We start from the raw sequence: 15,190 nt of genomic DNA, 5'->3' as shown, positions 1-15,190 counted from the left end.
TATTATATTTGATATTTACTTTGCTTTTAATTAGCTTCGTATTTTCATAAATTAGTTCATGACAGTGTATACATACGTGCTAATATAACGATGAATGATGTGCAACATTATGATAATTTCCATTCAGGAACAATAAAGTATATCTTATCTTAAATAAATCAGACGACTTTGACTGCCATTCCTTATTATGATACCAAACTCATAACAATCCTTTGCGCCGTTGATCGTTAAAACCATAGATTTTGTTGTTGTTGTTGTTGTTGTTGTTGTTGTTGTTGTTGCTCAAGACGGTGCTGTTGCTGCGAGTTGTTGTCATGGTGGTCGTTAATTTCATACTGACTGTCACGGACAGTGTTGACATTTGACAAGGAACGGTGAGGATTACTCATTGAAGTGATTAGATTGGATGGGGGACGAGTGTTGATAAATTGAAGCGAGGATCGAGGTCGTAGGGGGAGCGGGCATGGGGTTGGCCGATGACCAATGACGGTGGTTATAGGGCGTTGTTTTCGTCTACCCCCTCTGAGTCTGTTCACAAAATTAGTATTATAAATAGATCGATGTACACGGTAGTTGTTAAAAGTTGTAAAATATAGCACAGTGAATAAAGTTTCCAATATGGCTGTAAACAAATAGCAGTTTAAAACTATGTTCGACTTTGGAAAATCCATACTTAAATTTTAAAATTTTAGAAAAATCCTCTGTTAGAAATCGTTAAAATGTATATCAATAAAACCACAAGACTATCACAAATCAGATGGTATTAAAATCCAGGCGAAATGTCAGATAAAAATCACTCAAAACACGTAAATGAAAGAGCCAACAAAAACAAGACTCGCCGGTCAGGCGTGTTACAATACAAAAAAGATTGCTTCCATTAGACGGTTCATATCTGAGGATGTGACCAAGCACCTGGTTGTGTCCCTCGTACTATCGAAATTGGATTATTGTAATGCTCTGTTGTTTGGCGTTTCGCAATACAATCTGAAACGTCTTCAGATTGTCCAAAACAGCGCTGCCAGACTAGTATTTATGAAGCGTAGGTGCGACTCTGCCGGACCTCTACTTCATGACCTGCATTGGCTGCCTGTTGAGAAAAGAATTAAATTCAAAGCTTGTGTTTTAGTGTATCGTTGTCTTGAAGGTACTGCCCCTTCCTACCTTTCAGAACTAATTGAAAGATATTCAAAACCCCGCCCCTTACGTTCGGCCAGTGATTCCACAAAACTAGTTGTCCCTCGAATTCGGAAAAATGCTGGAATGAGATCCTTTTCTCATTTCAGACCCTCTATTTGGAACGCCTTACCGCAGAGCATTCGTGAAAAAGAATCTTTGTCTATTTTTAAACGTTCGCTTAAAACATATCTGTTTCGATTTTAGTAGATGGTATGAGAAGCAAGATAGGTTTGGTTTGTGTTGTGTGTTGTGTTGTGTGTGTGTATGTGTGTGTGTGTGTGTGTGCTTGTGTGTGTGAATGAGTATGTTTCAGCCAAAGTAATTTGTAATTTAAGCGCTTAGAGTCTGGTGTCTCGGAGTTATAGCGCTATATAAGTTTTCAGCATTATTATTATTATTATTATTATTATAGATAAGTTTTGACATAAAAATTGTAAGAAGACCATAAAAAGTTAGGTTTTGTTAAGTGAAGTATTTAAATAATATCACTGTAGACCAAAAATGTTTTTGGCTTAAAAGAAAGACAAGAGAATGCAAATAATAGTGCTTAAATTTCTTGCTCATTTAAGTCACCAAAGCCAAGTTACATGCTTGTAAAGTTGAATATTTTTCACAAACCTACCAGTGCAAGAAGGCTCGTATAGCGGAGTGTAGTGTTATTCCATATCAATAGTAAATGATCATTGAATCCAAAATAATTTGTTAAGAGTTGTTTTTTAATACTTTCTTAAAATAGTGCAAAGTATAGTGGCATGACTGACTTAATAATGCTTTCTACCAGCAATGTCGTCCGATATTGCAGTTTTGGCTGTATTGAAAATTCAATGTTTATTTGATTATAAATAAACAATGTTATTGATGAATGGATTCTATAGTCTATCGTATAATCCACCAAGCATAATAAAGATTACTGTTAAATATAATCTTTTGCTTCCTTTTTAAAATCATCCCTCGTGTTAGTGTCGGTCATTATGATGCAATGCTTGTCTTTGAAGGCGTTTTACATTTGACATTCTTTCCACCCGAGAGATTCGAGTTTCTTTTCGATTTACATAGGCAAATAGTAGTCCATGAGTGGGAGTTTATCCTTGTTTCTGTAGTATTACGATAAAAATCATGAGTTACCCTCTGGATTGGACACCAGTCTATCAGTGGTGCGGGGTTTGAGGGTTTGGACCAGAAATAATCTCCACATCACTGGTAATGCATATAGTACAGAAAAATGTCAACAGGACAATGAGTGGAAATATCACTGTGGAATTCGACTATTATTAACTTGGATAAAGACAGATTATTAAGCTTACAATAATAGTACCAGTATTTATCGCGGATGCAGTAAAGATGGTTTTTAAAAAATTATTTTGTTCAAACAGCAGGATTTGATAGCTGGTACTGTTTGATCAGCTTTCACTTGGGATATATACCACAGTCCTAAATAAAAATTAAGAAGCATTTGTTGGTGTCCTTTATATGATAGAGAACCCGTGATAAATATTGGATTTATGATATTTATGGTTTTAATAGACTGCTACGGATTACACATAACGATATAAAGACATAATTCAAATTATTAACTTTGTCAGTAACTCAGTAACATAACATTCTTTCACTTTCAAGGATTTTAGCTGATTTCACTTCAAATGACCATAACTCAATAACCGTCACTTAAATGGCAATTCTGTTTTCACTATGATAAAATAGAACATGTTAACTATCACATAACGTAAAAAAATCAAATCTGTACGGTGACATTTTAATACAATTAATATTTCATCCAATGAACTTTTGGTAAAATTCTAAATTTTAGGTGTCTTTTTATCTCATACCATAATAATTTATTTCTGGATGAAATTTCTTCATTTAAAAGCAGTTTAAAAGAAGAAAGATGGATCTTTAAGTAAACTGAAGAAAAACTGACTCATAATTTGAACATTTAGTCACAGAATAATTTTAAAATGCATGTTTTATGCATAATTTTGCTACTCAGTGATCTCCCATTACTCAATCGCCTGCAGCGGTAATTAATTACTCAGTGACAGCTTTATCTCTAGTAATCAGCAAGTGGTACTGTCGTTCAGGTAGATCACATAAACCGGGGATTTTTGCTAAATGTTCAGTTTCAGTACGATTTTCGGTGCCGTGCATACCTCACCCCCTCTTCCACTTACTTCAGTCACAAGGCGGGTTGGAACAATGCAACAGTTAATTCTACCTTCCAACCTTCCTCTGCTTTCCACCTATTCCACTGTGCCACTGACTGCCACTAAGTGCACTTCAAAACTCAAGTTGTGCACAATCCTACCCTCAGGCTTCACAGAGAGCTCTTCACCCTCAGGCTTCACAGAGAGCTCTTCACCATCACACTTCTCATTGGGCATAGTCATGGATACTCAAAGTACACAGAGAAAGGTCAACAGTACACACAATAACTGCAATTCGCCCACTTCCACCCCATCTCTGTTCCCTATACTTTATGTGTCATGTGTGCCTTCCTCTTTTCTTCTTGAGGACATAACTTTTCTCAACTGGGTACCAAACTTGCGACTCACAAACCCGTTGTAGCTGTGTCCCAAGAAATATTCCCCCGTTATAGCCATGCATGATTTATATGAATTGTGCATGGGCTGTGAACGGGGACTTTTAAATTTCCCGTTGTAGCTGAGCCCCCATTGCAACTGAGGCCGTTGTATACAAGCTGTACTGTGCATTATGACTCCTCATGCACATCAACAGCAATATGTATCCACTTTAATTAGGTAAATTGAAATGATAAAAGTAGTAAAAAAATTGGACTGTGAACTAACATCCTTTTAACATCAAATAAAAAAAATCACTCTGCCAAGTCATATTAAATGCTTACCCCCTGATGACAATTCCAAGTTGTCTTTTATACCACAAGCTATGACATCAGATTTTTCTTGAAGAATGTCTCCTTGCTTCATCGTGAGTGTAAGAGATCCAAATTTAATTGCGCTCTTTTCTATGAAAAGAAAATGTAGCAAAAGCATTGACAAATCCTCTTCTTGATTTTATTTTTTAACAACAGGTCTGTATAAAAGATCTATCAAAACCATTCAAATGCATTACTCATTTAAAAAAAAATTCCTTGTTACCTTTTGGAAAGATTCAGCAGCCCAATCACTGACATGATGTGGACAGGAATTAGAAAAAACATCAAATCGATAGGGGATGGAGTCTGATACTCCTGCTTGTGAGCCAATTGCCCTCATGAAAATCCATAAAAAAATATTATTTTATGTTTTAAATAGTTGTACAGTCTCTAAAATTATTTTATATCTGATGCAGGAAAAAGAGTATGTAAATTATAGACTGCTTCTTATAAAATTTAAACAAAATAAAAAACTGTAAAACTTCAACAAAACATTTACCCTCACATACAAAATTGAAGAAACAACAAGAATTATCAATTATGCCAACATTTACGATGTGGCGTATATAAAATGCATTCCATCCACTTCAGAGCCAAACAACAAATTAACTAAACATGTTGGGGTATTATAAAATGCAGCAACATTTAGAGAGAAGAGAAAATTTAGATTTCAATAGCGTAGTTAACAAGACGGCTTTACTTATTTACAATGAAAAGATATCAAACTAAATCATCATCATCATCATCATCATCATCATCATCATCATCATCATCATCATCATCATCATCATCATCATCATCATCATCATCATCATCAAAGTAATCTGTGACTCTTCCCTTTTTTGATTGAACATTTGCAGTGATAATCCATTGGGACTTTTGCAAATACAAGCCATTGAAGATTGAAGATCATCATCATCATCATCATCATATTTCTGTAGTTGCTCCAATTTTTTGAGGATTAATCCACAGTTTATAATTTCATTTTCTTTCTCTCCTTCTCACATTCCAACACAAAAATAATTTAGACACAAACATATACATACAAGATACATTTAGAAATGGGGATTTTTAACACTGATGTAGAATTGAGTCATTCATGCCAATGTCTTGTGGGAGCGTATTTCTGTAATGCGTCCAGGATGTTCTTCCAAAGTTTAATGGTAGAGGGAAAAAAAGAATTTAGCTATTATTTGGTTCTTACATATTGCGGAAGGATTTTGTTGTTATGGCCCCATGTTTTTCTTGTTACTAGATTTATGTCTTTGGTGAAGCAATTGAAATATTTAGTTAGAAAATTTCATGGAACATTTTTGCTTCATCTCTCCTTTTCCATGTTTTAAGGGTGTCAAGGCGGAGTGTTGAGACAAGCTTTGGTGCGCTGCTAGACTGTGAGAAGTTATTTGTTATGTGCTTTACAGCTCTCCTTTGAACCATTTCTCAACTTTTTAACCTTGTTGGAGGTGGGGGTCCAACATGAAACTGGCATATTCTAAAATAGGTCTAGCAAGTGTTCTATAATAGTGAACTATTTGTTGCTTAAGACTGCGATGAATGAATTTGCATATTTTATTTGCCTTTGAGGTAATTTTTGATATGTGCCTTCCCTCGGATACTTTGCAGAGTCTACTCGTTAAAGAGTTTGATTGAGTTATAGTTAAAAATCAAGGGATATTGGGTTTCTTTGTTGTTGATTGACATGATGTAGCATTTCGAGATGTTGAACTCCCACTCTTCTAGCGACTTCATATCATTATTTGTGATATTCACTATCTTATTTGTTCTTTATGTTCCTATGTAGCATTGTAAATCTAGTCCAGTTTTGATGTAAAATCATGTATTGTTGACAAGAGATATGCACTTCCTCATAATATGGTAGAGTGCTCAACAAATGCAATCATTAGTACAGTAGAACATGAAAGTAACGTACTCAGAAATAGCGAGAACTCGGAAATAGCAAGTAAAATCTAAATCCCCGTTTTTTCCTCTTATTTGAGTCAATAAAATTAGCATGCAAGTAGCGAGTATGAAAAAGAGGTCAACTCGGAAATAACGAGCATTTCCTGCCCCAGCCGAGGACTTCGAACGAAGTAAAGCAAAACACCAGACAAGGGCGATTTAAATATTTTTAGCCCAGCTTCTTTTCTTTTCTTATTTTTCGTTACGAGTAATATTACATAGTAGCCTAGTCTAGAGTACATTATAGGCGAAACAAATTTGGATGGTGGTTGGGTGTGTGTGTTTGTGTGCGTGTGGGGGTCAATTGGATTCAGTAGTCTGATGTCACGTCCCCGGCAATGGCGGCCATCTTGGTTCTAAACAAAGAAAATCATTACTTTTTATTCTTCATGCTGGCTAGAACTTTTCATTGCCTTTTCATATGCCTTGTGATCAGAATGTGTAAAAGTCAAAACATGATCAAATTGATGGGGTTTTTTTTCTCTGGATACGCGTTTAAGCTCGCCGGAGAAATATCTCATACGGCGTCCGCCATTGTTCCGATAGTTTAGAGCCAGTGTTACTAAGTTACCATACGTCATTAGGAAGGAAGTGACGTTACGACTTTTGAAGACTATTATTCACCCAATGTGGTGCCGCGCGAGGTAAGCACTGGCAGCCAACATGTCAACATGCCTCACTTCGCAGCATCGGTCAGCAAGTCGCATTCGTTAACAAACGACACGATCAGCGAGAGAGGGGAGCGTGGAACCATCATTTCAGTGGGTCAGTGATTGAGTGATGCGCTTGCTTACCTCATCAAACATGCCTAGTGCATACCAACACTCGCACACACACACACAAACACATTCACGAAATCTTGATGGAAATGGAAGGGGTGGATCAACTTCAACCTGTGGCCATCATTACGTAGTTAACGACGGCCGTGTTCAACCCCGCCCTCACCCCACTTTATCCACACACAGTCATTTGCACGCACGCACGGCACACACACACAAACATTGTCTTTCCATATTTTTGTACGGCCGAGTGACCTTTCCTGGCAACTCGGGAATAGCGAGAACTCGGAAATAGTGAGTAATCAGGAGTGGACCCGTCGAACTCGCTATTTCCGAGTTCTACTGTATTAATATTATCATTTCCTTTTTTTTTTTTTTTTTGCAACCTTAGCTTTAGGCACCAGAACCCAAACAGCAGGATGTTAGAAAGACATCTGTATTATTTATTACCACTACTTTTCCTGACAAGGAATTATTTCATTTGTATCTAAAAAGTATTAATTCTAAAATGCAATGATTATACAAAGACAGGAAATGAAGTGAGTAGAGAAGAGCTACAAGACAATAGAGAATAAAAACAATTTACGGTGATAGGAACCTGAACCTATGAACCCAACCTTTATGGCAACCCCTGCATTAGGAAATGACAACTGTTAGTATATTAAAAACCTATAAATCTTCTTCGCTATAAAAAAATACATACCTGCTCTTTGTTTATAAGTCTGAAAAAAAAAAGAAAAGAAAAGAAGTAAAAGTAACCTTTTTCAAAATATATCTTTTATAAAAATTGAAAAGTTAACATTTTAAAGCAATTGAAATATTATTTAATCTTTCAAAGCAATGGCAATGTTGAAAAAATCTTTAAAAGCGGTAAAGTATATATTCATACGATAAATAGATTCAAAAATAATATGTTAAATTTATTTGGTAAAATCATTTTCATATAGTCGCTATCCAATTCAAAGACAGAATTTTAAAAAAGAAGACTTCAAATACCTTGCCATGATGTGCTTCATTGGAATCAAAATCACCAGAGCCTTCGTCAGGTGTATCTGAAAAAAAAAAAAGATATCTGATATCCAATAAAAATCCTAATGGACAATACAAATTGAGTATTTGCATGAGTGGCAAATGTTTTTTGAGTGAACATCAAGTTTTTTTGGGAAAAGACAAAATGAGGGAGTGAGAAAATAAACAATAGAAATATAAATAACTCAAAAACAAAATAGGCACAAGTAAACAAATTTTTGTGTAGTTGAGAAAAAAAAAGAGATAGGAATGATAAGAAATTAGGCCATATTAGATTATAAATTCTAATAAGATATATGAATTGATATTGAAAAGCTTAACAATGTTACACTCAATTTATAAATCAAGGCAATAGTCATATTGATGTAGATTCAAATTAACAAAAATGAGAGGGGGATATTAAATTCCAGTGCTGCCTTCTTTTGTACTTTCTCCTACACATGTAAGTGATGTACCATTCTTAAAAATAAAATAATAAAAAAATTAAACAATTTCAGATAACAAGAATGAAAAAGGATAAAAATACAAGTAATTTCTGAATACAATAATATACAATATGACACATTTGTATTTATTTTATACCATAACTGCAATGTAAATGAAAGTCACTGATCAGACTACAAACTTGTGATAATGCTAATAGCTCTTGGATCCACCTAAAGCAATCTTGACTTGGTGTTCCCGCTGATCTCATTGAGGAAATGAGATTATTAAGTAATGGGCGTTCATGTGATCTCAATGAGGAAATGAGACTATTAACTAACTTCTGCAGAAAAGAACTCAAAAGCCACAAAGAGAAACGGTATAAAGGGATCAAAAAGTTGAGGGCCATTGGACTCAGGTGACCATCATTCCTCTTCCATAAAAGGAAATCTATCCATGGTAATTGTCAACCAGCATTCTTTCCAGTCTTGTCAAACTTATCGGTTGTCTGTCTCATATAGCCATTAAAATCCCACCAGTGTTTGATAAGCCATGAGTTAGGGGATATTGCTATGAAAGCTTATTCTTTTCATGAGACTTTCAAAAATGCCAATTAGGCTTTCATTTAATGTGCCTAAATAAACACAACATGTTGTTTTAAGACAGCTAATGTTACAGTTAGCCCTTATTTATATAACATCATTACAGCATCATCGAAATATAGTTGATAAGAACAATAATGTAATAAAATACTCTTTATTATTTGATTTGCACTTTGAGTTTTGTATAATTATTATCAATAAATCACATTTAGACTTTCACAATAACCAAATGATTTGTCAATCAAATGAGACTACATCCTAGCTAGATCACGATATGAAAACTTTTCGTGGCCTTTATTTAAAACAATAGCCAACATTTGGTATGGAGTGGGGTCCACGGAATATATAATGAGAACAAAAGGGAAAACCACGGGTGATACGACATCAAAAGTGGCTGGAGAGAGGTCAATCACAACCATATTTCTCTTTTATGAAACTAAGGACACTAATCATTTTCATCTTCACTTGATCACTTTGTTTTGAGCTAGTTTAACAATGCTTTGTTGAAATAGAAAAATGGGCAGGCTTTATTGAATAAACTGAATTGGAAGCATTGTACTGTACTTTTACTTTACATAATTTAGGCTCAACTCCATTGACCATCTTTATATTAATAATAATGACAGCAAAAGAAATTATACACAAACCAATAAATTGACATGAAATGAAAAAGTTTAATCAAAGAGGTGGGGAATACTCTGTCTCAATATGGATTTAGTTTACAATTTTTTATTATTAGGGATTTCCTTTAACAGGAGCAGACTTGCAGGCTTAGAGATTTTATCTCACGTATAAGATATTTAAAGTTCCTTTCTTCTATCCATCTATCTTTCTATCCAATCTCTATCTATCTGTTGAATCGTATCCCAATACAAATTTGATACAATGAGTGCTCAACATTTTGACAATAACAATGAGGCTAAGTTTTTCTTGTTCAGTTTACAATAATGTTTCCATTCTTGCTTGTCAAGACTGTGAAGCGGGACTTCTATTCGTTGTTTGTTGGGGTGAGATGGCACAATTGGATAGATTACTCACCCTCCTTAATAAGATCATCAAGAGACCTAATTGGCTTGACGTCAAAACGACGCATAACACCACGTAGATTCACCGGGTTGTTGTCACAAATGACAATCTCATTGATAGAAGAGGCTGATTGACAATGCTTCTTCAGAGCTTTACCAATACTAAGACTTACACCGACAAGTGGCATCTTAAATCGTCCTGTGAATAACAAAGTAAAAAATATTAATCATAATAAATAAATTTTAAAAAATAATAATAAATAAAAAAATAAAAAATAATAAAATAAAATAAAATTTAAAAAAATTAAAAAAAAAAAATAATAATAATAATAATAATAATAATAATAATAATAATAATAATAATAATAATAATAATAATAATGATGATGATGATGATGATAATAAAAATAACAATAATAATAAAAATAAAACAAGGGGGGCAACTCTTTCCTAGTGTAACTCGATGTATAAGTCCATAACAATATAATAATAATAATAATAATAATAATAATAATAATAATAATAATAATAATAATAATAATAATAATAATAATAATAATAATAATAATAATAATAATAATAATAATAATAATAATGCTGATGATGATGATGCTGACGAACACCTTTTCTATAGTATTTTCATGATCCAAGGCTTCAAGTAGCCCCCTACCGCTCTCTAGTAACTTTACAATTACTTACCACAGCCAAGAACAGGTAAAGCAAGAGATTTATGATCATCATTATCCGCCTGTTTCAGGCATTCAGTGATGTATGTTAAAAGATTATTGGCATCATCATCTTTCTGTAGTATCAAATGGTAAATGGCTGAATAATGTAACTTTCCACCTTGGGTTTTAATTACTGTTCCAGTGTCAGCATTGCCTTTATAACTATTCAACTCTTGCTGGATCTCAGCACCACCTGTAAACAAGTAAATGAACATAAATTATTCAATGCAGAATTAAGATGAGATAAAAAACGGCATTTCAAAATGTTAAGGACAGAGGACCAGATGTTGGTTGTAAAAACAATACATGCAATAAATAAAAAGAAACAAAAAACTTGAGTTTCTATCCACTAACTGTGATCAAAGCGTTTTACATCTAGTACCATAAGTTTTCAGTTGAGTGTCTCTGAAGCTATTCTACCACCTAGATTAAATAAATCGCCTAAGAGACTAAATTTTGAAAATTGACATTTGAAATTCATTTTATTTGCCTCTTTACTCTCACAATTAAATATATTGTTTTTGAATGAAAAAGAAAATTAGAACTCTTACCAATTAACACTTCCGCTGAAAAATGGTTTTGGAAAAATAAATATCCACCCACAAGTTGTTATAATTATTATCATTATTATTATTATTATTATTATTATTATTATTATTATTATTATTATTATTATTATTGTTGTTGTTATTATTGTTATTGTTATTATTATTATTATTATTATTATTATTATTATTATTATTATTATTATTATTATCATTATATGGATTTGGGTAGAGTTTACCCGAGGGCGGGGGAGCATTGGCTGCTTAGGCCAGTTCTTTCTAAACTAATCCTTATCCTTAGGGGTGATTTTTCATTATAAATCATTTCTCTAATGTTTGAGCGTTACTCCATTTTAATTGACACAGATGTATATTTTCAACATTTCATTAAGATTGACATTATATTCTACAATCACAAGCACATTGGTTTGAAATTTGTTTGACATAATTTTTTGTTTGATAAACACTGAAATAGTGTCAGTGTTAAGAATGATGAGCATACGATCATCACACTATGGAAAAGGAATTAAATGTAAAATTTCAGGTTATCAGTGATTTTACAAAACCAAACAGCATTCCTGTCAAGCAAAGGAAGCAAAATGCTGATCAGCGAACTACAATGCAATGCTCCAGAAGAAGCTGGGCATCACATTATGTTGATATTGACACCTTGGCTGTATCAATAATGTTTTAAAATGGAACATCTGGCTGAAAATTGAATGTGAATACAGATGATACCATGTAGAGGTTTTATTGATGTATTACTGGGAAATTGAAGTTAATGATATATTTTCTGCTGAAGTCTAAAAAGACAGAACCAACATTGGGTTTAGTTGAAGCATAGCACCTAACATTAGGGAACACTTCACAAGCCCTCATCCTTTTCAGCCAGCAAGGTCAGGGTGTGGCACAACATATTTTATATATATAATATGGTCTGGGGAAAACCAGTACCATGATCATTTCAAAAAGTTTAGAGACAGATCTTCACTATTATGTACTATAGGTACTACACTAGCACGAATTGTTGAGGCAGAACTGATGAATTTGATATGAAGATTCTTATTGTGTTTTGGATTGTAATTCAAAACATCATTGCTTTTGAGAATATAATTAGAATAATTCACTACAACTTAGAAATACTCCACTGTAGACACACACACACACACACACACACACACACACACACACACATACACACACACTCAAAGGACAAACCAAATAACTATGACTTACCATTTTGAACGATAACTTTATTCAAACCCTTTTCACATTTAAGTTTGTTGTCAATAGGATTGACTATCACATTCGCATTGAGGGATGTTATATCTCCAAGTACAAAGCTGACTTTAACTTTATCCACTTGACAAGTCCCAATAAGTGTGTCATTTGTATTGGAACTTGGTTGAGATGATGCACCATCAGCAACTGTGATATCGCATAGTTGTAGCAGACATTTGTGTTTCTTACCAATGTCACATAACATACTTGTTCCATCATTTGATGACAAATGTTCAAATATGCCAAAGTATTTAAGCTCTTCCTCTTGCACTCTGATGCTTTCTCTGTTGAAATAAATAACACTTAAATTTTTAAAGAGTGCAATCTAGACGTCAAAATGGAATCAATTTTGATTTTCTGAGATTTGCATCACACGCTGTAAAACACCAGACTTGCCCACTACTAAATTAATTTTTTTTTTTAAATTTTAAGAGTTAAAAATTGTAGCTATAATTAACTTAAAATCAACAATTTACCCTCACAAGGATTAAACAACACCCGAAAATCTTTAAAATCATTTTATATTTTCAATGAGTTTTGATAACTAAGAGATGCTCGTGAAGTTCTGAAACTGAAGCCAAAATTTCCTGCAAGATCTGAAACACCTAATATTGTTAACTCAATCCTAGAGATTTTTGCTACTTTTCAAAAGCAGAACAAATGTTTTAAAAATGAGCATGTACATAGATAGTTTAATTCAACTACAATTAACATGTAAAAAGTAAGCGCAATAGCTTTGATACCACGTCTATAATTTGTCTCAGAAAAATGTAATAAATTGGCATGGGGTAAAAGTATCCCAAGGTAAACTACGAATATAGTCGGTGTTAGGGTTGAGTGAGTTAAATCCATATCCTATAAGCAATACATTGTTTAATAAACTGAGAAACAATTTTAAATTGCCATTCGAAAAATGCACAAAGTTCAGTGTTGGATGTTTGTTTTTAAGAGTTTTAAGGCGTTTGCAATACATTTAGGTCATTTCAGTGCCAATAAAAAGGAAGAAAATGGGATAGCAAAAATATTCTAGATTTACAATAAAAGCACACAAGAAAAGTAAGACAAAAGGGAATGGTACAAACAGGGAATAGATGTAGATTCCAAGAGCACACCATCAGTGCCTCACTAATATAAAATTTTCCATAATCTGAATAACATTGATTATGAGCATTTTAAAAAAAATTTCTTTGGTCACATTAACACGAGGTGATAACTTTAAGATACTTATCACCAGATGTTCTACGAATATTCGACAAAACTCATTTCTCAAACGTATTGTCAGGACATGGAAAGCACTTGATATGATATTAATATAAAAAATGCTGGAGTGATAAATGCTTTAAAAATGCCATTGCTAAAGACATCCATGCCTTGATGTATATATACAGTGAATGAGACTTGTTTTTTAGAAATGTGTTTATGTATGGTAAACAATTATGAATGCAATAACGACCCTGTTTGGATATATACGATTTTGTGTACTTATAATGTCCATGCATCAAATTGATCTTTTGTCTTGTTTGTTTTAAGTAATATATATTTATATTTGCAAAAACAAGAGGGTATTTAAAGCAAGCCTGTAAATGGTTGGTGAAAAAATTGTTGGAAGTTTTTGAACAAGCGAAAATAGACCAACAGGACAAAAATATGGATTAATTAAGAAACACAACACAGATATGACACGCCAATTGACTAGTCAAATGCTGTCACTTTCCCCAACTCATTTATAGTACAAAATAAGCAGGTCCTTATTTTATGGTCAGAAAAGAAATCCCAATTATTTGAGAGAGTACACACATTTCTGGGCCCAGGTCTGAGATAGTTGTAAAATGAAAGGAAGAGAACAATTTCTACCTTTTTGAAGGATGTGTATCTAATGCTTGACACAAGAAAATGCTTTATCTTCGCTCCTGTTTGTTTGTGTTAAATTTCTAAGCTTAATCTTTCATTGGATTAATTCTTATACAAGAAGAAGAAGAAGAAGAAGAAGAAGAAGAAGAAGAAGAAGAAGAAGAAGAAGAAGAAGAAGAAGAAGAAGAAGAAGAAGAAGAAGAAGAAGAAGAAGAGGAGGAGGTGGTGCAGAAGGAGGAAAAAGAAAAAAATATTACACAATCCCAGTCGTGAGGAAAGAAAATTTCCACTGAGACCAATCAATCATCGTTCAAAGAAAAATATTTATTTCGCATTATTTTATTTCCAGTTGTCTTTTAGACTGAAACAAAGAAAGCATAGGAAGAAAAAGAGACAGCCAGAGAAACGGCCTGGTCCGACACACGCTTTACGTGCCAGTTGATTACTGACTACGTGTGTGTTTGATGACTCACGACCCTCTCTCTCGTCTGTCGCACATTAGGCAGGCAGTGAATACATCCACGTCTAGCGGAGCAGGTGGAAAGATAATATACCTAGCTGACTAGACGTGTCTAGTTCTGTTTTGTCTTTGAAGCACCAAATAAACAGTCTCTTTTTTTCAAATATAAGTCACCACTCGAAACGGAATAAGAACAGATTATTTCGAGACATGAAATAAAACTCGTTTATTTTATTTTTTGTTAGCTCTGGGGTTTTTTGACATTACGAATTTTATTTTTACTTTTAACCATTTTTTTTTTTTTTAAATACCACACAGCCGTTTACTGCTTTCACTTTAGTTCGACAGGTAAATTTTGCAGGACGCTAGTTCATAACTGATGGCGAGTCACTGCCTGTGCCGAAAGGGAGACTGAGCAATTTTTCCTATTTTGATGATTTTT

The 15,190-nt window shown here is 33.6% G+C and overlaps 1 protein-coding gene across 4 annotated transcripts in view; it reads right to left on the bottom strand.

Moving 5' to 3' along the window:
* The window catches only part of LOC144964878 (uncharacterized), a 70,608-nt gene that overhangs the window by 28,252 nt on the left and 27,166 nt on the right, over positions 1 to 15,190 (bottom strand). For all 4 annotated transcript variants that reach the window (XM_078899609.1, XM_078899607.1, XM_078899610.1 and 1 more), the window contains exons 7-12: positions 12,393 to 12,721; positions 10,583 to 10,804; positions 9,897 to 10,082; positions 7,801 to 7,856; positions 7,508 to 7,526; positions 4,037 to 4,156 (exon numbers count right to left, since the gene is read on the bottom strand). In XM_078899609.1, coding sequence (XP_078755735.1) covers positions 4,037 to 4,156; positions 7,508 to 7,526; positions 7,801 to 7,856; positions 9,897 to 10,082; positions 10,583 to 10,804; positions 12,393 to 12,721 — 932 coding nt within the window. The remainder of the gene's footprint in view (positions 1 to 4,036; positions 4,157 to 7,507; positions 7,527 to 7,800; positions 7,857 to 9,896; positions 10,083 to 10,582; positions 10,805 to 12,392; positions 12,722 to 15,190) is intronic.

Source organism: Berghia stephanieae, chromosome 2 (assembly GCF_034508935.2).
Source record: "Berghia stephanieae isolate SIO BIC M18660-M18661 chromosome 2, UCSD_Bste_1.3, whole genome shotgun sequence".
Taxonomy (NCBI): domain Eukaryota; kingdom Metazoa; phylum Mollusca; class Gastropoda; order Nudibranchia; family Aeolidiidae; genus Berghia; species Berghia stephanieae.
Note: the sequence above shows the minus strand (reverse complement) of the source record. Positions and strands in the feature narration are given on the sequence as shown.